A 21,744-nucleotide genomic window follows, 5' to 3' on the forward strand; every position below is an offset into this window, starting at 1 on the left:
CTAACCATTTCCACCTCGGCCCCGTTGATGCTGACAGGGGTGTGTACAGTACTTTGCTTCCTGAAGTCAATGACCAGCTCTTTAGTTTTGCTGGCATTGAGGGAGAGATTGTTGTCCCTACACCACTCCACTAGGTTCTCTATCTCCCTCCTGTATTCTGACTCGTCGTTATTCGATATCCGGCCCACTATGGTCATATCGTCAGCAAACTTGTTGATGGAGTTGGAACCAAATTTTGCCACGCATTCGTGTGCGTACAGGGAGTAGAGTAGGGGGCTAAGTACGCACCCTTGCGTGGCCCCAGTATTGAGGACTATTGTGGAGGTGGTGTTGTTGTTCATTCTTATTGATTGTAGTCTGTTGGTCAGAAAGTCAAGGATCCAGTTGCAGAGTAGAGAGCCAAGTCCTAGGTTTTGGAGCTTTGATATGAGCTTGGCTGGGATTATGGTGTTGGAAGGCAGAGCTGTATTCAATAAATTGGAGTCTGATGGAGGAGTCCTTGTTTTCGAGATGCTCTGGGGATGAGTGGAGGGCCAGGGAAATAGCCTCTGATATGGACCGGTTGCAACGGTCTGGCCTACATGACTCCAGACCCACAGCATGTGGTTGACTCTTAACTGCCCCCTCAGGGGCAATTAGGGATGGGCAATAAATGCTAATAGTGAAGCAAATGAAGTCCAAGAAAGACAAAATTTTATTTATTACACAAAATTGTGTTTGCCTTTCACAAACACAGGACATCCTAAAGCACTTTAAAGTCACAAAATACCTTTTGAAGTGTAGCAAAACTAGAGTCAATGGGAATCAGGGGGGAAACTCTCTGATGGTTGGAGTTATACCTAGCCCAAAGGAAGATGGTTGTGGCCATTTTTGGAGTACTCAATCTACTCAGGAGTTCCTCTGGGTAGTATCCTAGACCCAACTGCTTCATCAATGACACTCATAGGGTCAGAAGTGGGCATATTCGTTGATGACTGTACAATGTTCAACACCACCCACAACTCAGATCTGAAGCAATCTTCTTCCAAATGAAACAAGACTTGGACAATACCCAGGCTTGAGGTGACAAGTGCCAAGTAACATTTGTGCCACACAAGTGCCAGGCAATGACAAAAGAGAATCTAACCATCTCCATTTGACATTAAATGGTATTACAATCACTGAACCCCACCACTATCAACATCCAGAGGGTTACCATTGACCAGAAACAGAACTGGACAAGCCACACAAGTACTGTGGTTACAAGAGCAGGACAGAGACTCGGAATCCTGTGGTGAATATCTCCACCTCCTCACTCCCCAAAGCCTATCCACCACCTCCAAGGCACAAATCAGGAGTGTGATCGAATATTCTTCACTTGACTGGCCAAAGCATCCCACTTAATTGGCACCGCTGCCAAGAGCATTCACCCCCTCCACCACTGGCGCACAGTGGCAGCAGTGTGTACCATCTACAAGATGCACGGCAGTGACTTACCAAGGCTCCTTAGACAGCACCTTCCAAATCCATGATCTCTACCACTGAGGACAAGGGCTGCAGACACATGGGAACACCACTGCCTGCAGGTTCCCCTCCGAGTCACTCACCATCCTGACTTGGAAATAACGTTTGCTCACTGTTACTGGGTCAAAATCCTGGAACGTCCTCCCCAACAGCACAGTAGGTGTACCTACACCACATGAACTGCAGCGGTTCAAGGCAGTACATCACCACCTTCTCACGGCTAACTAGGGATGGGCAACAAATGCTGGTCTAACCAGCGAAGCCCACATCCCATAATAATTAGTTTTGCTTTAAAAAGTGGCAGTCAACTTGTATCCAGCAATCTCCCACAAACAGTAGCGTGATAAGAACTAGATCACATGGCTTTAGTAACGATGCTGGAGGGGTAAATATTAGCCGGGAAGTGCTCGCTTCTTTAAAATAATGCCATTGAATCTTTTTTTAAATAAATTTAGAGTACCCAATTATTTTTTTTCTCCAATTAAGGGGCAATTTAGCGTGGCCAATCCACCTACCCTGCACATCTTTGGGTTGTGGGAGTGAAACCCATGTAGACACGGGGAGAATGTGCAAACTCCACACAGACAGCAACCCAGGGTCGGGTTTCGAACCCGGGCCCTCAGCGCCACAGTCCCAGTGCTAACCACTGTGCCGCATGCCGCCCCTAACGCTGTTGAATCTTTTACATCCATCCACGAGGGCAGACAGGGTCAATTTTAATTCAACCAGAAGCACTGCACTGGGAGGGGCAGCTTTGATTTTCATGTTCAACTCCAAGGTCTTGAACCCAAAACCTTCTGACCCCCAGGCAAGCCACAGTGCCCTGGCAATGCTGCAGAATGCACCCCTTTCAGGGATGCAGGTCTCAGACAGGTTCTGACAGACAGTACATTAAAACTTTGAGCTCACCTATCCGGCATTGTTCCTTCTACCACAATCTCGTCCGTCGGGCGTTTGATGCTAAGTTGGTATGGCTTGTAGGGAGCAGTTGGTTTAAGCTCTTCAATTAACTTGCTGGTTACCCGAGCCGAGAAGAAGCGAATGATGTGGAAAGAATTGGCGCTGCCATCTCGGAACTGAAAAACGAGTGTAATCGGGAAATAACCAGAGTCAGCCATCGAGCAAACAACTTCAATCTGGTGGGCCTCTCCTGCACAAATAAAGAACAAGTTACTGACCTGTCCAAAGCACAGTGTCCTGCCACACTTAAAACTTAACTTTTTTAACTTGTAAACCGTGTTTTGAAGTGGCCTGGCAAGTCACTCACAATTGCATCAAAAACTGCTACCAGTGATCGAGATATATCGGGCGATCTCCTTATCTAAGAAAGGATACACTTGCCATGGAGGAAGTGCAGCGACAGTTCATCAGATTGATTCCTGGGGTGGCAGGATTGTCGTAGGAGGTGAGATTGGGTAGTCTGGGGCTGTGTTCCCTGGAATTTAGAAGAATGAGGGTGGATCGCATTGAAACGTACAAAGTTGTGACAGGGGTGGGCAGACTGGATGGTAAGGGTGTTGTTTCCGCTGCCTGCGGGGGGGGGGGGGGGTTCTAGAACAAGGGGTCAGTCTCAGGACACAGGTAATTTTGGATTGAGGCGAGGGGACACTTTTCCCAGAGGGTGGTGAATGTGTGGAATTTTCTACCACAGAAGACTGCGGGAGCCAAGTCACTGAATGTATCGAAGAAAGAAATAGGTAGATTTCTAGACTCTAGGTTCTGTGGACCACATGTTTTAGTCCTGCTTTTTATATGTTTCTACAGTAGGCAGCACGTTAGCACAGTGGTTAGCACAGTTGCTTCACAACCCCAGTGTCCCAGGTTCGATTCTCGGCTTGGGTCTCTGTCTGTACGTTCTCCCCGTGTGTGTGTGGGTTTCCTCCGGCTGCTCCAGCTTCCTCCCACAATCCAAAGATGCGCGGGTTAGCTGGATTGGCCATGATAAATTGCCCTTAGTGTCCAAAAAAAGATAGCTGGGGTTACTGGAATAGGATGGAGTTGTGGGCTTAAGTAGGGTGCTCTTTCCAAGAGCCGGTGCAGACTCGATGGGCCAAATGGCTTGCTTATGCACTGTAAATTCTATGACCTTCTATCTATAATTAGAATGAATTTACATAAGCAGGCCATTTAGGCCAACTAATTCAGGCTGGTGTTAATGCCCAACACAACTCTCCCTCCCACCAGCATATCCTTCTTTTCCTATCCCTCACGCGTCTATCTAGATTTCCCCTTAAATGTAACTCTCCTGGGCGGCACGGTGGCGCAGTGGCTAGCACTGCTGCCTCACGGCACTGAGGACCCGGGTTCCATCCCAGCCCCGGGTCACTGTACTTGTGGAGTTTGCACGTACCCCCCGTGTCTGCGAGGGTCCCACTCCCACAACCCAAAGATGTACAGGGTTGGTGGATCGGTCATGCTAAATAGTCCTTTAATTGGGAAAAAAAAAGAATTGGGTACTTTAAATTCTTTTTAAAACTCTGCTATTCACCTCAACCACTCCCTGCGAAAGCGAGTTCCACGTTCTCACCACTCTCTGGGTAAGTAAGTTTATCCTAAATTTTTCACTGGATTTATTAGTGACCGCCTTTTATTTATGGCCCCTAAATTGTGGATTGCCCCGTGTGAGAGGCCTGCCAGCACCTCCAAGCAGCAGTCAGCGGTTGGCGGTCAAATCCATTCTTACCCGGAGAGAGAATTTTCAGGAAGCTGGCAGCAGGAAGTCAGGAAAAGGAAAGAGGCACCTCACCTGAGCCCAGCGTCAATGGTTGGGAACTGGTCACATTCGCCACGTCATTCAGGCTGAACACACGGAACTTGCGAAGCATCTCACATCGTACGAAGGACACCGACTCACTCCCTTCATTCTTGACATAGATGGGAACCGATTTCCGTTCACTAGGGGCGAGGAAAACTCGGATCTTCCCCTCACCGGTATCGAACTCCGACCATACCGTCACACCGCCTTTATTCTGGATCATCTGATGCCTGAAAGACACAGTAACACCGAGTTACCACAGCAACCAGACGTCCAGCAGTTAAACTCCCCACCACGTTGAGTAACGGCACCCGGGTTCCGACACTACTGGGATCTGGGCCCATTGTTACAATCAGGGGTCAATAGTGCAGTGAGGGATCCACTCCAACAATTGGGGCAATGGGTCAAATCAGAAATCCGGGACAATATTAGCTCCATTCAGCAAGTGGCCAGCAAAGGCCAAAAATTCACAAGAGGATTGAAAATGTCAAAACATGGGCAGCACGGTAGCATGGTGGTTAGCATAAATGCTTCACAGCTCCAGGGTCCTAGGTTCGATTCCCGGCTGGGTCACTGTCTGTGTGGAGTCTGCACGTCCTCCCCGTGTGTGCGTGGGTTTCCTCCGGGTGCTCCGGTTTCCTCCCACAGTCCAAAGATGTGCAGGTTAGGTGGATTGGCCTTGATAAATTGCCCGTAGTGTCCTAAAAAGTAAGGTTAAGGGGGGGGTTGTTGGGTTACGGGTATAGGGTGGATACGTGGGTTTGAGTAGGGTGATCATTGCTCGGCACAACATCGAGGGCCGAAGGGCCTGTTCTGTGCTGTACTGTTCTATGTTCTGAATAGAAATTTGGTGGAGATGGGGGCAAATTTAACACAGTTCTGTGGAAACAATATTTCAGTCAGTGAGTGGTGTTTAGATGGGTTGGGTTCCCTAGGGAAATGATGAGAGGGTAGTACACATTCAAAGAACAATATAGCACAGGGACAGGCCCTTCGGCCCTCCAAGCCTGTACCGTTCATGATACCACCCTTGGCCAAAACCCTCAGCACTTCCCAGTGCCGTATCCCTCTAAATGTCAAGATGCCCTTTGAACGCTTTTGAAGAATCTGCTTCCACAACCTCAATCAAATCAGGTAGAACTCTTTCAGAATATATTAGGCTCCAGTATCGGAGTAATTTGAGACATAACATGTGGCGAGAGGAATAGGTGTCTTTGGACCTATTGTTCCCACCAAAGCCCTCCCACCTCTGGGGGTTCTCCTCACCTCAATTCTGGCTCTGTCACAGACTCACCGATAGAGGTGTTCAAAACCAGCAGGGGTTAATCGTGGGGGAATTTGGCAAATTTTTGGGGTATAAATTGAACGTGGGGAAAAGCGAGATGCTTGCGATCCAGGCAAGAGGGATGGAGAAGAGACTGGGAGAGCTGCCGCTTAGAATGGTAGGGAAGAGCCTTTGATATCTGGGAATCCAGGTGGTCCGGAAATGGGAGGTACTGCATAAGCTTAATCTATCCCGGTTGGTAGAACAAATGGAAGGGGACTCTAAGAGATGGGACACACTCCCGCTGTCACTGGCGGGGAGGGTACAGACCGCGAAAATGACGGTCCTCCCCAGATTTTAGTGCCTCCCATCTTCATCCCAGAGGCCTTTTTCAAGTGGGTGAATAAGATTATTTTGGGCTTTGTGTGGGCGAGTAAAACCTAGCGAGTGAAGAAAGTGTTGCTGGAGCGCAGCCGGGGGGAGGGTAGGTTGGCGCTCCAGTAATCTTCAATTACTACTGGGCTGCTAATATAGACATGATCAGGAAGTGGGCAGTGGGGGAGGGGTCGGCATGGGAGCGGATGGAGGCAGCGAGTTGTAAAGACACCAGTCTGGGAGCATTGGTAACGGCACCTCTGCCGTTCTCGCCGGCCCGATACTCCGCAAGTCCGGTGGTGGTGGCGGCTCTGAGGATCTGGGGCAGTTGAGGAGATATTAGAGAGTGGAGGGAGCATCGATTTGGATCCCGATTTATAACAACCACAGGTTTGTACTGGGTAGGCTAGATGGCGGCTTCCGGAGTTGGCAGACGGCAGGAATTAGAAGGATGGGGGATCGATTTATAGATGGGAGCTTTCCCAGGGAAAGCTTTGGGGGATAAATTTAAATTGCTAGCAGGGAATGGTTTTAGGTATTTGCAGGTGCGTGACTTACTGAGAAAACAGGTGCCGGCCTTTCCGCTGCAGCCGCCATGGGGGATACAGGATAGAGTAGTTTCCAGTACCTGGGTGGGAGAGGGGAAGGTATCGGATATTTACCAGGAGCTTTCGGAGGCGGAGGAAACTCCGGTGGAGGAGCTCAAGGGCAAGTGGGAGGACGAGCTAGGAGGAGAGATAGAGGCGGGTTTATGGGCGGATACCCTAACCAGGGTTAATACCTCCTCATCATGCGGCAGTCCACCAGGCACACATGACAGTGGCTAGGATGAGTATGTTTTTCAGGGTAGAGGATAGGTGTGCGAGGTGCGCGGGGAGCCCAGCAAATCATGTCCACATGTTTTGGACATGCCTGAAGCTTAGAGGGTTTTGGCAGGGTTTTGCTAAGACAATGTCCACAGTGCTAAAAACACGGGTGGTGGGTGCCAAGTCCGGAGGTAGCGATCTTTGGAGTGTCGGAAGATCCGGGAGTTCAGGGGGCTAAAGAGGCCGACGTCCTGGCCTTTGCCTCCCTGGTAGCCCGGAGATGGATCTTATTAATGTGGAGGGACTCGAAGCCCCCGAGTGTGGAGACCTGGATTACTGACATGGCTGGTTTTCTCAGCCTCGAAAAAATAAAGTTTGCCTTAAGAGGGTCAATGTTAGGGTTCTCCCGGAGGTGGCAGCTGTTCATCGACTTTCTCGGGGAAAATGAAAAACGTCAGCAGATGCAGTATTCCGGGGCAGTGGGGGGGGGGGGGGGGGGGGGGGGGGAGTAATTACCATGTCGATGTCATTGTTTTTGTTACTATTATAAAAATTTTCAAATACCTTAATAAAACATTTTTTTTTTTTTTTAAAAGCCATCAGGGGTCAGGTTAAAGCAGATATGGAGAAACTGTTCCCACTCATGGAGAGGTCGAGAACCAGAGGGCACAAATTCAAGCCTAAATCAGCAAAAGAAGCAATGGAGACACGAGGAATATTCTGTTTTTGCACCACAAGTGGTTAGGATCTGGAGTGGGCGGAAAGCAGGTTCAATTGAAGAATTTAAAAGGGAATTAGGCGGTTATCTAAAACGAACAAAGAACATTACAGCCAGAACAGGCCCTTCGGCCCTCCAAGACTGCGCCGATCCAGATTCCTTATTTAGACCTACTACTTATTGTCCAAATGATCTGTATCCCTCCATTCCCCGCCTGTTCATGCGTCTTATCAAGATGCATCTTAAGCAGGGCAGCACGGTGGCGTAGTGGATAGCACTGCTGTTTCACAGCGCCGAGGTCCCAGGTTCGATCCCGGCTCTGGGTCACTGTCCGTGTGGAGTTTGCACATTCTCCCTTTGTTTGCGTGGGTTTCGCCCCCACAATCCAAGATGTGCAGGGTAGGTGGATTGGCCACGCTGAATTGCCCTTTAATTGGAAAAAATGAATTGGGTTCTCTAAATTTAAAAAAAAGATGCATCTTAAGCGTTACCATTGTGCCTGCCTCCACCACCTCCACTGGCAACACTTTCTAGGCACCCACCACCCTCTGTGTGAAAATCTTTTCCCGCACATCTCCCCTAAACTTTCCCACTCTCACCTTGAACCTGTTGCCCCCTTGCAATTTAGTCTTCCACTTTGGGAAACAAGTTTCTGACTGGTCACCCTGTCTGGTCCTCTCTTTGTAGGCCGCAATCAGGTCTCACCGGAAGTAGAATGTGCAGGGTTACAAGAGGGGAAAGTGGGGGTACGAGATGGAATTGTTCATTCGGAGATCCAGCACAAACACGATGGGCCGAATAGCCTCCTTCTGCATGGTAACAATTCCAGGATTCTGTGATTAGTCAACAAACCCCATTATCATTGCTTCATGTGACCTACAGGATGATGAACTGTAAACCGGAGTGAATCCCGCTGTGTCTCCACCTTGTGATTAAAAGATATTAATGTTACTTCCGGTGGCGGCGATGTCCGAGTGAGTCACACGTTCGGCAGGCTCTCACTCCGGCGGGAGTTTAGGGGCTGATTCCCCGCGATAGCGGGGACCACGGAGCTGAAGGAAGGCGGCGGCGAAAGTGCTGAGGAGCGGGCTGCGGCACATGGAACAGCGGGAGTCCAGAAGGCAGAAGAAGAGAGAGAAAAAGGGACAGAGACAAGGAGCTGATGAAACTTACCTGGAACCTAAGATGGCGGACACACGGACCCCGGACTCAGCAATCCAGCAGGCGCTGGATAACATGCTCCAGGTAATGAAGTCCAGTTTTGAAGCGCTGAAGCAGGATAGCTTGGACCCAATCCAGAAAGCGGTGGATCAGCTGAACCAGAGGCTGGATGCGCAAGATGTTAAAGTTAAGGAGCTGGGAGAAGCGGTGGAGGAGCAGGCGGATGCGCAGACGGTTGCGGCGCTAGAAGTTGACGGGCTGAAGGAGCGGCAGAGAAGACTGCTAGACAGAGTGGAGGAGCTGGAGAATAGAGTCCGCAGGAACAATCCGAGGATGGTCGGCCTCCCGCAGGGGGCTGAGGGAGCTGATGCCGCAGCGTTTGTAGCAGAACTATTGATGCAGCTGATGGGGGCCAAAGCCTTTCCACGACCGCTGGAGCTGGAGGGGGCACACAGAGTGCAGGCAAGGCAGGGGCGGCCGGACGGACCCCACCCCGCCCGATGGTGATTAGGTTCCACAGGTTCGTGGACAAGGAGCGGGTGCTGCGGTGGGCAAAGAGCGCCAGGAGCAGCGCGTGGAACAACAGTGTCCTCCGCATTTACCAGCACCTAAGCCAGGAGGTGGCTCGGCGGCGAACAGCCTTTAAGAATGTCAAGGAGTGGCTCAGAGATAGGTAACTGGGTCAATAGCAGCAGCAACCCGGGAGGGGGGGGGGGGGGGGGGGGGGGGGGGTGCGCATTATTGTAGTGTTTATTCTGTAACTTTATAGTGTTTCTGCTGTTCCCGGCTCGTTTATGGGTCACGCACCAGGGTCAACACCACTACTTCTCCAAGCCCGAAGAAGCGATGGATTTTGCGAGGGATCAGGGGCTGGTCCCGAAAAGAGGCCCCACAGACGTGAATTAGGGCCCAAGGATTACAGTGGGAAGGTACGCCGAATGGGCCTGGACTGCTGTTCAACGGTTTGCTGGGCCAAAGGTGCCAAGCGGAACATTTGGGACTCTTTCCTTTGTTCATGGACACTGGCTTGGGTTTTTTCTTTTGTGTTTTTTTTTTCTCTTATGTTTTTGTTTTTTCCTGTTTTTTCTGCCCCCCGACCAGGCTGGTCACCTTGAACGTCAGGGGACTGAATGGGCCGGTTAAGAGGGCGCGGGTGTTCGCGCACTTGCGGGCTCTGACGGCGGACGTAATTATGTTGCAGGAGACACATCTGAAAGTGTCTGACCAGACCAGGCTAAGGAAGGCCTGGATTAGCGAGGTCTTCCACTCGGACTTGGACTCGAAGTACAGAGGGGTGGCAATCATGATCAACAAGGGGGTGCAATTTGAGGCGGAGGGCATAGACGCAGACAGGGGGGGCAGATACCTGATTGTACGGGGCAGACTGGAGGGGAGAAGAGTGGTGCTGGTGAATATATATGCCCCGAACTGGGATGACGTGGACTTCATTAAAAGAGTGCTGGGGCAGGGCAGCACGGTGGTACAGTGGTTAGCATTGCCACCTCACGGCGCCGAGGTCCCAGGTTCGATCCCGGCCCTGGGTCACTGTCAGTGTGGAGTTTGCACATTCACCCCGTGTTTGCGTGGGTTTTGCCCTCACAACCCAAAAGATGTGCAGGGTAGGTGAATTGGCCACACTAAATTGCCCCTTAATTGAAAAAATTAATTGGGTACACTAAATTTTAAAAAAAAGAATGCTGGGGAAGATCCCGGACCTGGACTCTCGCAGGCTAATATTGGGGGGGGGGGAGACTTTAACATGGTCCTTGACCCGGCTTTGGATTGGTCGTGTCCCAGAACGGGTAGACTCCCAGCAATGGCAAGGGAGCTGAAAGGGTTTATGGAGCAAATGGGGGCAGTGGACCCCTGGAGAGCCAGACAGCCGACAGGAAGGGGCTACTCGATTTACTCGCACGTCCATAAAGTATATTCTAGGATAGATTTCTTCGTACTGAGCAGGGATTGTATAGGGGAGGTAAAGAACACGGAATATTCGGCAATTACTATCTCAGACCATGCCCCGCACTGGGTAGACCTGCAGGTCGGAGGGGCGAATCACCAACGCCCACAATGGAGGCTAGACGTGGGACTGCTGTCGGAGGAGGGGATCTGTGAGAGGCTTCGGAGGTGTATCCAAAATTACTTGCCGGTGAATGACACGGGGGAGGTCTCAGCGGCGACCCTATGGGAGGCGCTAAAGGCAGTAGTGCGGGGGGGAGCTGATTTCAATTGGAGCCCACAGAACCAAGGCAGACAGGGCAGAGATGGATAGATTGGTCAGGGAAATGGGTCGGATAGATGAAAGCACGCGGAGTTCCCGGGGGAGGTTTTACTCAGGGAGAGGCAGAGACTACAGACAGAACTGGGGGCACTATCCACGAGCAGGGCCGTGGAACAGCTTAGGAAGGCAAGGGGCGTGGTGTACGAGCATGGGGAAAAGGCTAGCAGACTGGTAGCGCAGCAACTCAGGAAGAGGGAGGCGGCCAGGGAAATAAGTAGAGTGATGGATGGGGAGGGGCGCAAAGTGGAGGACCCGGCAGGATTGAATAAGGAATTCCAGGACTTCTATCGCAAGCTGTATACTTCGGGGCCGCCGGAAGAACCGGAGGAGATGAAAAGGTTTCTGGACGGGTTAACATTCCCAACAGTAGGTGGGGGGCGAGTGGGTGAGCTGGGGGCCCCGATTAGAGTGGAGGAGGTATTGGGGAGCCTAAAGGCCATGCAGTCGGGGAAAGCCCCAGGGCCGGATGGATACCCAGTAGAGTTCTATAGGAGGTTTTCTGAGCGTGTGGGCCCGGTCTTGGCGAGGGTTTTCAATGAGGCAAGGGACGGAGGGACCCTGTCGCCGACAATGTCGCAAGCCACTATATCACTGATATTGAAGCGGGGTAAAGACCCGGAGGCGTGCGGGTCCTACAGGCCAATCTCCCTGATTAATGTTGACGCCAAGCTCCTGGCAAAGGTACTGGCGGTTAGAATGGAGGACTGCTTACCGGAGGTGATTGGGGAGGACCAAACTGGGTTCGTGAAAGGTAGGCAGCTGGTGGCCAACCTGAGAAGATTACTTAATGTGATAATGATGCCCCCGGCGGGCAGGGAGGTGGAGGTAGTGGTGGCGATGGACGCCGAGAAGGCCTTTGACCGGGTGGAGTGGGACTATCTATGGGAGGTGCTCGGACGGTTTGGGTTTGGGGAGGGACTGGTTAATTGGATCAAATTATTATATCAGGCCCCAAAGGCCAGCGTCAGTTCTAACCGGGAAGTGTCGGAGTACTTTAGGCTGTACCGAGGGACCAGACAGGGCTGCCCGCTCTCCCCACTGCTGTTTGCGCTGGCCATAGAGCCGCTGGCGATTGCGCTGAGAGCAAGGGGATGGTGAGGGGCGGGGTAGAACATAGGGTCTCTCTTTACGCAGACGACCTGCTCCTGTAAGTGTCGGACCCAGTGGCCGGGATGGGAAGTATACTGGGAATGTTGAGGAAGTTCGGCCAGTTTTCAGGATACAAATTAAATACGGCCAAGAGTGAAATGTTTGTGGTACAGGCAAGGGGCCAGGAGAACCAATTGAGAGGGCTACCGTTTAGGCTGGTTGAGGAACATTTCCGGTATTTGGGAATCCAGGTGGCACGAGACTGGGGCAGGCTGCACAAGTTAAATTTGGCCAGGGTGGTGGAGCAAATGAAGGGAGAGTTTCGGAGATGCGATGCACTCCTGCTGTCGCTGGCAAGGAGGGTGCAGACTGTAAAGATGACAATCCTCCCTAGATTTCTGTTTATTTTTCAGTGCCTCCCGATCTTTGTCCCACAGTCCTTCTTCAAAAGAGTTAACAGGATGATCATGAGCTTTGTCTGAGCGGGAAAATCCCCGCGAGTGAAGGCGGCGATGCTGGCGAGGAACCGCAGCGAGGGAGGGCTGGCTTTGCCGAGTCTGATTAATTATTACTGGGCGGCCAACATCACTATGATAAGGAAGTGGATGGTGGGTACGGGGTCTATCTGGGAGCGGGTGGAGGCGGTTTCGTGCAGGGGTTCCAGCTTGGCAGCCCTGGTCACGGCTCCTCTACCGCTGCCGCCGGCCAGGTACTCCACCAGCCCGGTAGTGGTGGCGACTCTGCGGATATAGGGCCAGTGGAGGAGGCATGTAGGGGAGATGGGGGCGTCAATTTGGGCGCCAATCTGCGACAACCATCGGTTTGCCCCCAGGAGCATGAATGGGGGGGTTTCGAGCATGGCAGCGGGCTGGGGTGGGAAATATGTTCCTGGAAGGGAGCTTTGCGAGTTTGAGGAGCTTGGAGGAGAAATTTGGGCTGGTAAGGGGAAATGATTTTAGGTACCTACAGTTGCGGGACTTTATTCGTAGACAGATCTCATCTTTCCCACGCCTCCCGCCAATGGGGATCCAAGACAGAATAGTCTCTAGGGGGGGAAGAAGGTGAGGGTAGAGTCTCTGATATTTATAAGGTGCTCATGAGGGAGGAAGGATCCCAGACAGAGGAACTGAAACTTAAATGGGAGGAGGAGCTAGGCGGGGAAATGGAGGACGTGCTGTGGGCAGAGGCCCCGAGTAGGGTAAATTCGACCGCAACATGTGCCAGGCTCGGGCTGATTCAATTTAAGGTCGTTCACCGGGCCCACATGACGGTGGCTCGGATGAGCAAATTCTTTGGGATAGAGGACAAATCCGCGTGGAGTTTGCACAATCTCCCAGTGTTTGCGTGGGTTTCGCCCCCGCAACCCAAAGATGTGCAGGCTAGGTATGATTGCCACGCTAAATTGCCCCTTAATTAGAAAAAGATGAATTGGGTACTCTAAATTTAAAATAAATAAATACATTTTTAAAAACTGCCTTCAGTGCCCTGGGTTAGTGACAGGACAATCAATCAGGCACTCCTGCTTCCAATCACTGCCTCATGATTCCTGCTTGAAGCACTCACGGCGTCAAGTGAAGACAGGATCAGATTGGGTTCATTAACGATGCACCTCAAGGTCAAACAGCTCAATGACAATCACGCTGGATTAGGAGAAATTTAGGAGAAAATTTGAACTCCAGCCTTCAGAGCACAAACAAATCATTCCCCCCCTCCCCCCCAGCGTTGAAGGGTGTACACTTTACCTGTTCTTTTTCAGCTTCCGGATGATGGCTCTGGCACGGCCCCTTTTGCCAGGCTCCTGGACAAGAGCCAGAGGCGATGTTCTCCCCAGATTGTCCACGGGGTCAGGCCATGGATTAGAATACTGGTCGGCATACACCACTCTTCTCCGCTGGGAAGGAGAAAGGACACTGGACATTAGGTCGTTCCTCTTTGCACAAGAGTCTTTGTACAGCTGGTCATCTTATGGATGAACGGTTGAGCAAGTTTGGCCTATACTCTTTGTGCTGGTCAAAAGCAACCACCTAACCATTCTAATCCCATTTCCCAGCACTTGGCCCATAGCCTTGTATGTCCTGGGATCGCAAGTGCACATTTAAAAACTTAAAATGTTATTGGGGGGGGGGTCTCAGCCTCCACCAACCTTTCAGGCAGCGAATTCCAAACTCCCATCAGCCTCTGGGTGAAAAGGTTGTTCCTCACATCCTCTCTAATCTCCTGCCTCTTACCTTAAATCTATGCCCATATTGGAAACATAAAAGATCCCAAGGGGACTTGACAGGGTGGATGCTGAGAGGACATCTCCCCACGTGGAGGAAATCTAGAACTGGGAAATACAGTTCCAAATTTCCAAGGCTCAAGGGGCCGAATGGCCTGTTCCTACAGTGGGCGCTGACACCCCTCACCCCATCAAAGAGGAGGTAGATTGGTTCCTGACCGGGGCATATCGATGCCCAATGTTCAAGGGAATGCATTCCAAGTTGATGTTGTTTAGCCATTCTGATGAATTTGTGTTGAACCCTCTCCAAAGTAATTACTTCCTCCCCGAGGTACAGGGTACATATTTAAAAATTCAGTTCAAAAATCCACCCACCAAATATCGGAGTCGCAAATGGTAAAATAATTTGGTCGAATAGATTTGGTTGGTTTCATCTCTCATCCAAAAGACGGCACCTCTGACAGTGCAGCATTCACTCCGTCCAGCATTGGGAGCATCAGGCTGGACTGAGTGTTCAGGTTTTTGCAGCCGGGGGGGGGGGGTCATGTCCACACTGGCAACCTCAGTGGATTTTCCCCTTCCTTGCTAAATTAAGGAGAATTGCAGTCCATGATGAAGGCCCAGATCCCTAGGCAAAGTCTGCTCACCCAGCAAGGAGTGAGGAATGGAAAGGTACAACCTCATCGTCTACACACTCCATTTATGTGCACTGAGCTGCACAGAATAGCATACTTCATAACCTAAGCCTTACTGTGTGCTGCTGTGGGCTTCCAGGGGGTGCTGGACACGCTACGATGGAACACTATCTCAGCAAGTTAGTGGAGGAGAGGAAACAGAAAACAAGCTTTGACAAAAAGTAATTGGACTCGAAACGTTAGCTCTTTTCTCTCCCTACAGATGCTGCCAGACTTGCTGAGATTTTCCAGCATTTTGCCTTTCGAAACAGAAAACAATGTTGGGGTGGAGAGGAGACTCTGAAACCAGAAAACTCTCATCATAGTGGAACTTAATACTGAACTACAAGATTAATTGAACTGGACGGTTTAAATACACAAAGCACAACGCTCAAACAGTTTAGAAAATTGGCAAAATCTACATTTTCATTCAACTTTCTTTTTTAAAAAAAACCTTTGCTTTCCCTCATTTTCTTCCTTTTATTCCCCTCTCCACAGCCCTATCAGTCGGACAAGTTGTCAAATTTGATACAGTAATCCAATTGCATTTATAATGGTGTTAAATATACCCCATTTTTTAAAAAGCCAATCTTACTGTACTCTATTTTTAAAAAAAGAATGCGACAGTTATATGGGAACGATGGATTAGCTTTGTGGTAAAAACTGAGCGGCATGGACAAGTTGGGCCAAAGGGCCTGTTTTCATGCTGTAAACCTCTATGACTACGAACTCAGCACCATGTGACTGTGCATTTATTTGTCAGTCTGCTGCATTACTTAGTCAGAGAGACTGGTGCAGGCAGAAAGAGAAACGGGCTATGAAAAGGCAGAAAGTGTGAACATCCCCTGACTGTGTGGTTGCTAAGGTGTCACTGGGTAAAAAGGATAAACTATATTTTTTAAATGACAACTGTTAAAATTAAGGCAGAAAGCAGGCAAGAGAATTTATGTCCTTGTCTCAATTATTATTCTGGTGTCCTTGCATGATAAAGCAGACACCAGCTGTTTTGTTTTTAATCATTCTTTGAACCATGAGAATATTCTCACAAGGCACATCTTGTTATTAACCTCCCTAAAATTTTATTAAATAACTGGGTCTGGGAGGACTTTGAAATGTAAAGATAAGAGGCGGTTGCTTACTTTAGCTCCACTAACATGAAAACAGGACGAGTAATGACTGAGTCACTTATTCCAGTCACAGCAGAAAGACGACTGTACATTAGAGACTGACGATGCAGACAGTAGCCACTGCCAACAAGAGAATCTAACTACCTCCTCCCTTGGTGTTCAACGGCATTATCAATGACTATGACCAGAACTGAGCTCGACCAGCCACATCGGTGCCGTGACCACTGTAGAAAGTCAGATTCTCCGTGCTCTGCAGTGAGTGACTCACATTCCGACTCCCCAAAGCACCTCCAACCGCTATGCGGCAGAGGCCAGTGATGGAATATGCCCCAGTTGTCTGGCTGGGTGCCACAACAATAATCCGGGCACTCGACTGGCACCTCATGCATCAACTTAAACATTAGTCACATTGTGCGAGTATATTCATCACACATAACGTAGCACGCCACCTCACCAGTAACACCATAACCAGAGAATGAATTTTAAAATATCAAAGAACCTGATGCATCATAAATAATCCAATTTGGGCAGCACGGTGGCCTAGTGGTTAGCCTCACGGCGCTGAGGTCCCAGGTTCGATCCCGGCTCTGGGTCACTGTCTGTGTGGAGTTTGCACATTCTCTCCGTGTCTGCGTGGGTTTCGCCCCCACAACCCAAAAATGTGCAGAGTAGGTGGATTGGCCACGCTAAATTGCCCCTGAATTGGAAAAAGTAATTGGGTAATCTAAATTTCTTTTTTTAAAAATCCAATTTGATAAATATTGATAATTGGATTCTTTACGGCAGCATGGTGGCACAGTGGTTAGCACTGCTGCATCACGGCATCACTGCCCATATGGAGTTTGTACATTCTCTGCTTGGGTCTCACCCCCACAAAGAAAATAAATTGGGTACTCTAAATTTAAAATAAAATAATAATTGGATTCTTTTAACAGTGAATGATGCATCTTGGATTGATGGTAACACATTACACAAATAATGTTCTCTTCCTAGACAGTCGGGTTGTTTCTAAGCAACGTGACATTTGACCCAAGCCGTGCACTCTGCTGCCACAATCTAGCTCACAACAAGTCTTTTTTGTTTTTAAATTTTAGAATTCCTAATTATTTTTTTCCAATTAAGGGGCAATTTAGCGTGGTCAATCCACCCAACCCGCACATCTTTGGGTTGTGGGGGCAAAACCCACACAAACACGGGGAGAATGTGCAAACTCCACACGGACAGTGACCCAGAGCCGGGATCGAAGCTGGGACCTCGGCGCCGTGAGGCAGCAGTGCTAACCCACTGCGCCACCATGCTGCCCCACAACAAGTCTTCACCGGATCAGCACCCACAGAAATCAAAAGCTGCCTGGAACACAACAATTGCGCCCACGATTCAGAGTGTACCCTAACTCAACATTCTCATGATTTAGTGAACCAAGACACAATTAAATCTTCGTCTTTCACCGAACATGGAATATCAATGGTTCCAACAACAGATTTGCTTTTCCCCCAAAGGATTCAGCCCACACAAACACGCTGCAGATAATGTTTAATTAAACCAGATCTGGAAGGGGATGGGTGCAAACAACTCCTGTGTTAACTGGTTTCTCCCAATTCCCTTTGGTGTCAGGCCTCTCCTCCCAGGACTCTGTGTGCCACTCAAAACAGACAAGGATGCTCATTCCAGTTGATTTCCCCCCTCCGCCATCAACGCCTCCTTACTCGGACTCTCAACAGGGAGAGAGAGCGCCCTTACCCAATCCGGACTGGGCGTGACACCGGTCATTGCCCTCTGCAGCTGCCTCTGCCCTCTGAAGAGGTTTACCCAGTTGCATCAAACTAGTTCAAGACTTTTCACATCTCAGGGTAACTAGAGATGGGCACTAAAGGAGGGCCATGCCAGCCCATCACGCCCGCATCTTAAGAATTAATTTTGAAAAAAAATACAGCAATGCTACCGAGATAGGGAGCTCAGCCAGGAGAAGCGAGTGTGGAAGGGGAGAGACGCTTGGTGTTCAAAGGACTGCACCCCATCAATAATGCGTCATTCTGAAGGCCTTGGGTTGCCATCCGAGTTGGGAGCATAACCAAGGATTTCATCTTCTGCCCCCCTCATCTCGAACTACCCCATCCCCACTGTCCTACAATTGGTTCCCTAACATGTCCATCCCATCAATATGCCTTCCCCATAACCAATCGGAAAGCAAGCAAACTCTTTCCTGCCCAATCATCAGGCGGTTCTAACAAACAGTTGTTTATTAGTTACAAAAATAGCAGGAGGTAGGATAAACACAAGTGTGTTTTCCTCATCTTCCAACAGTTCTGTTTATCCAACCTGCCACTATTTTTGCTCCAAGCATGTGAAAGTGGAATAAACAGAAGTGCTTGAAGGTGAGAATAACACATGTCCCCACTATGATTTCCCCCCCCCCCCCCCCCCCCCCCCCCCGAGGTTTGATCACAGCTCAGAGAGGATTTAGTGTCCCTGCTTTGAAAGGTTTTTAAAAATAAATTTAGAGTACCCAATTCATTTTTTCCAATTAAGGGGCAATTAAGCATTTTCAATCCACCTACCCTGCACATCTTTGGGTTGTGGGGGTGAAACCCACGCAAACACAGGGAGAATGTGCAAACTCCACACGGACAGTGACCCAGAGCCGGGATCGAACCTGGGACCTCGGCGCCGTGAGGCAGCAATGCTAACCACTGCACCACCGTGCTGCCCCTCCCTGCTTTGAAAGTTGTACAAGGGGTGTAGTGAAATTTTCAGTACAATACCTGAGAATTAAAGGCGATCTCACCACGAGTTACTTGGGCCTTCCCCGATTTACTTAGAGCGTAAATTACACTCGAGAAATTGGCACTTACGATGCCATCTCTGGAAAAAAAAAATAGACAGATTAATCAAACCTAGCTATAGAGGCAAAGAAAGAGCAATTTAAACTCACCAGGCAAGAAACTCAAGTGATCGAGCAAAAAGGCAGGGTGAAAATCCAGCTCAATACTGCTCTTCATGGACTTCAAAAAGCAGAGATGTATCAAATTGTCAGATCGCCAATGGGCGGGTTAGTTTAAAGTTGTGGTACAGTTCCATGGGCACTAGACTGAAGCCCAAATGCCCACTTCTGCAAAGCCAAGATTAGGCAGCACAGCCTTGCTCAATCCAGTTCACACATGGATCCATACGTTAGCATTGTGCACCAACAGCTGGAACACTGCTGATTTTCTCTCCCTTTGCTTGGGACACGCTTCTTATTCTGTTGTTGCAGCCATAGAGTCCCTCTGATCAACATGGTACCATTAGGTACCAATCCTACAGGTTCTGACATCTTTAAAAGGTTGGGAGGAACCTTGTGAGCATTTTCCACTTGTCCGAATCCCAAACTCTCGCTGTCGATCTGAGACTGCAGACTTTTAATGCAGATTCCAGCTTTATAAGAAGGACTTGCATTTATATGGCGCCATTCCAAAGTACTTTACAGACAACAAAGTATTTTTGAAGTGTAGGTAAGTGTACCGGACAAGAAACCCAATACTTTTTTTTGACTTTGTAACATTGCGACGAAAAGACAATGGGCGTGGTGCGGCCAGTGGATGCTGGGAGTGGCCTCTCAAGGGTTTCACGGCAGGGTCATGTCTCGCGGGATCCACCCAAGTCCTGCCAGACGGCCGAGTCAAAAGAATGCCCACAAGGAGCATGACCAAACAGCGCTCACCGAAGTCGTTTTCTTTTAACAACGCATTTTATTCAAAGTTGTATCAAAGTAAGTTACAGCAAGTAAATAACCCAGGAAACATTCTTCCCAACAATCAACCATATGGTTTGTACAGATTTTTCTCCTTTTTAACCCCCCCCCCCCAATCCTCCCCATCACCCACGACGAACAGCTCCTCAAAACGTGGTCACAAACATCCCCCACCTTTTCTCAAACTCCCCTGCTGAGCCCTTAACTCATACTTTATCTTCTCTAACCGCAGGAAGTCATACAGGTCACCCAACCATACTGCTACCCCCGGTGGCGATGCCGACCGCCACTCCAGCAAAATTTGTCGCCGTGCAATCAGAGAGGCGAAGGCCAAGACATCGGCCTTCCTCCTCTCCATGAGCTCCGGCTTCTCTGAAACCCCAAATATCACCACCAAAGGGTCCGGGTCCACCTCCTCCTCCACTATCCTGGCTAAGACCGCGAACACTCCCGCCCAGAATCTTCCCAATTTTTCACAACCCCAAAACATGCGCGCATGATTTGCTGGCTCCGGCCCACACCTCTCACACTCATCTGCTACCCTCTGCTACCCACCGAAAGAACCCACTCCTTCTCGTCTGAGTCATATGCACCCTTTGCATCACCTTAAACTGTATCAGGCTCATCCTTGCACAAGAGGAGGTCCAGTTTACCCTTCGCAGTGCCTCACTCCATACTCCCCAATTGATCTCCATTCCCAACTCCGCTTCCCATTTCTCCTTGATCTTCACCACCCGCTCGCCTCCCTGCCCCCCCAGCCACTTATATATATATCCCCAATTCTTCCCTCCCCTTCTACATCCGGAAGCAGCAGTCACTCCAGCTGGGTGTATCCCGGCAATCAAGAGATCCCCTTCCAAACCTTTCGTGCAAAGTCCCTAACCTGTAGATACCTGAACTCACTACCCCTCAGCAGCTCTACCCTCTCCCTTAGCTCCTCCCTCTCCCGTAGCTCCTCCAGACTGGCGGACCCTTCCTCCAAATACAAATCCCTCACCTTGACCAGCCCCACTTCCCTCCACCTCCTGTATACACTATCCATCCCCCCCCCCGGCTCAAACCCATGATTCTTGCACACCGGCGTTAGCACTGACATCCCTTCCACCCTGAAATGCCTCCTCAGCTGATTCCATATCTTCACCGTGGACTGCACCACTGGGCTCCCTGAATTCCTACTCGGAGCCATTGGCAATGCTGCCGTCACCATAGCCCTCAAACTAGACCCCTTACAAGATTCCTCCTCCATCCTAACCCACTCTACCCCTTCTCCTTCCCACCCCCGCCGCACTGTGTCCACATTCGGTGCCCAATAATAATGAAGCAAGTTTGGCAACGCCAACCCCCCCCTGCTGCCTCTGCCTCTGTAGCAGGGCCCTTCCCACCCTCGGCACCTTCCCCGTCTATACAAAGTCAGAGATGATTGTGTCCACTTTCCAAAAAAAGGCCATTGGTATAAAGATCGGGAGAGCTTGAAAGATGAACAAGAACCTCAGCAGAATATTCATTTTCACCACTTGGACCCTCCCCGCCAACGTTAAGTGCAGTGTATCCCACCTCTTCAGATCCTCCCTGGCCTCTTCCACCAGCTTTGTTAAGTTCCAAGTTATGGAGCCCCGTCCATTCCCTCGCTACACTCATTCCCCAAGTACCCAAAACTATCCCTCGCTACCGTAAATGGCAACCCCCCTAAATAAGCCCGCTGTGCCAGCTCATTCACCGGGAATACCTTGCTTCTCCCTACATTCAGCTTGTATCCCGAGAACCCTCCAAACCTCCCCAACAGGCCCATAATCCTTCCCATACTCCCCAACGGATCCGAAACATACAGCAAGGTGTCATCGGTATAGAGCAACACCCGATGCTCCCTCCGTCCCCTCATTATCCCCTGCCACTCTGCCGACCCCCTGAGAGCCATCGTCAATGGCTCTATGGCCAGTGCAAACAGCGGTGACAGCGGGCACCCCTTTCTCATACCCCTGTGTAAGTCAAAGCCTCTTGAGCTCATATCATTCGTCCTCACCCTCGCTCTTGGTGCCACATACA

The 21,744-nt window shown here is 50.0% G+C and overlaps 1 protein-coding gene across 2 annotated transcripts in view; it reads right to left on the reverse strand.

Annotated features, from left to right (window-relative positions):
- LOC119978501 (putative helicase MOV-10) overlaps nt 1–21,744 on the reverse strand; it is a 95,213-nt gene that overhangs the window by 62,999 nt on the left and 10,470 nt on the right. For both annotated transcript variants that reach the window (XM_038820176.1, XM_038820175.1), the window contains exons 2-5: nt 18,734–18,833; nt 13,695–13,843; nt 4,250–4,488; nt 2,413–2,653 (exon numbers count right to left, since the gene is read on the reverse strand). In XM_038820176.1, coding sequence (XP_038676104.1) covers nt 2,413–2,653; nt 4,250–4,481 — 473 coding nt within the window. In that variant the 5' untranslated portion in view covers nt 4,482–4,488; nt 13,695–13,843; nt 18,734–18,833. The remainder of the gene's footprint in view (nt 1–2,412; nt 2,654–4,249; nt 4,489–13,694; nt 13,844–18,733; nt 18,834–21,744) is intronic.

Source organism: Scyliorhinus canicula, chromosome 15, assembly GCF_902713615.1.
Source record: "Scyliorhinus canicula chromosome 15, sScyCan1.1, whole genome shotgun sequence".
Lineage (NCBI taxonomy): Eukaryota > Metazoa > Chordata > Chondrichthyes > Carcharhiniformes > Scyliorhinidae > Scyliorhinus > Scyliorhinus canicula.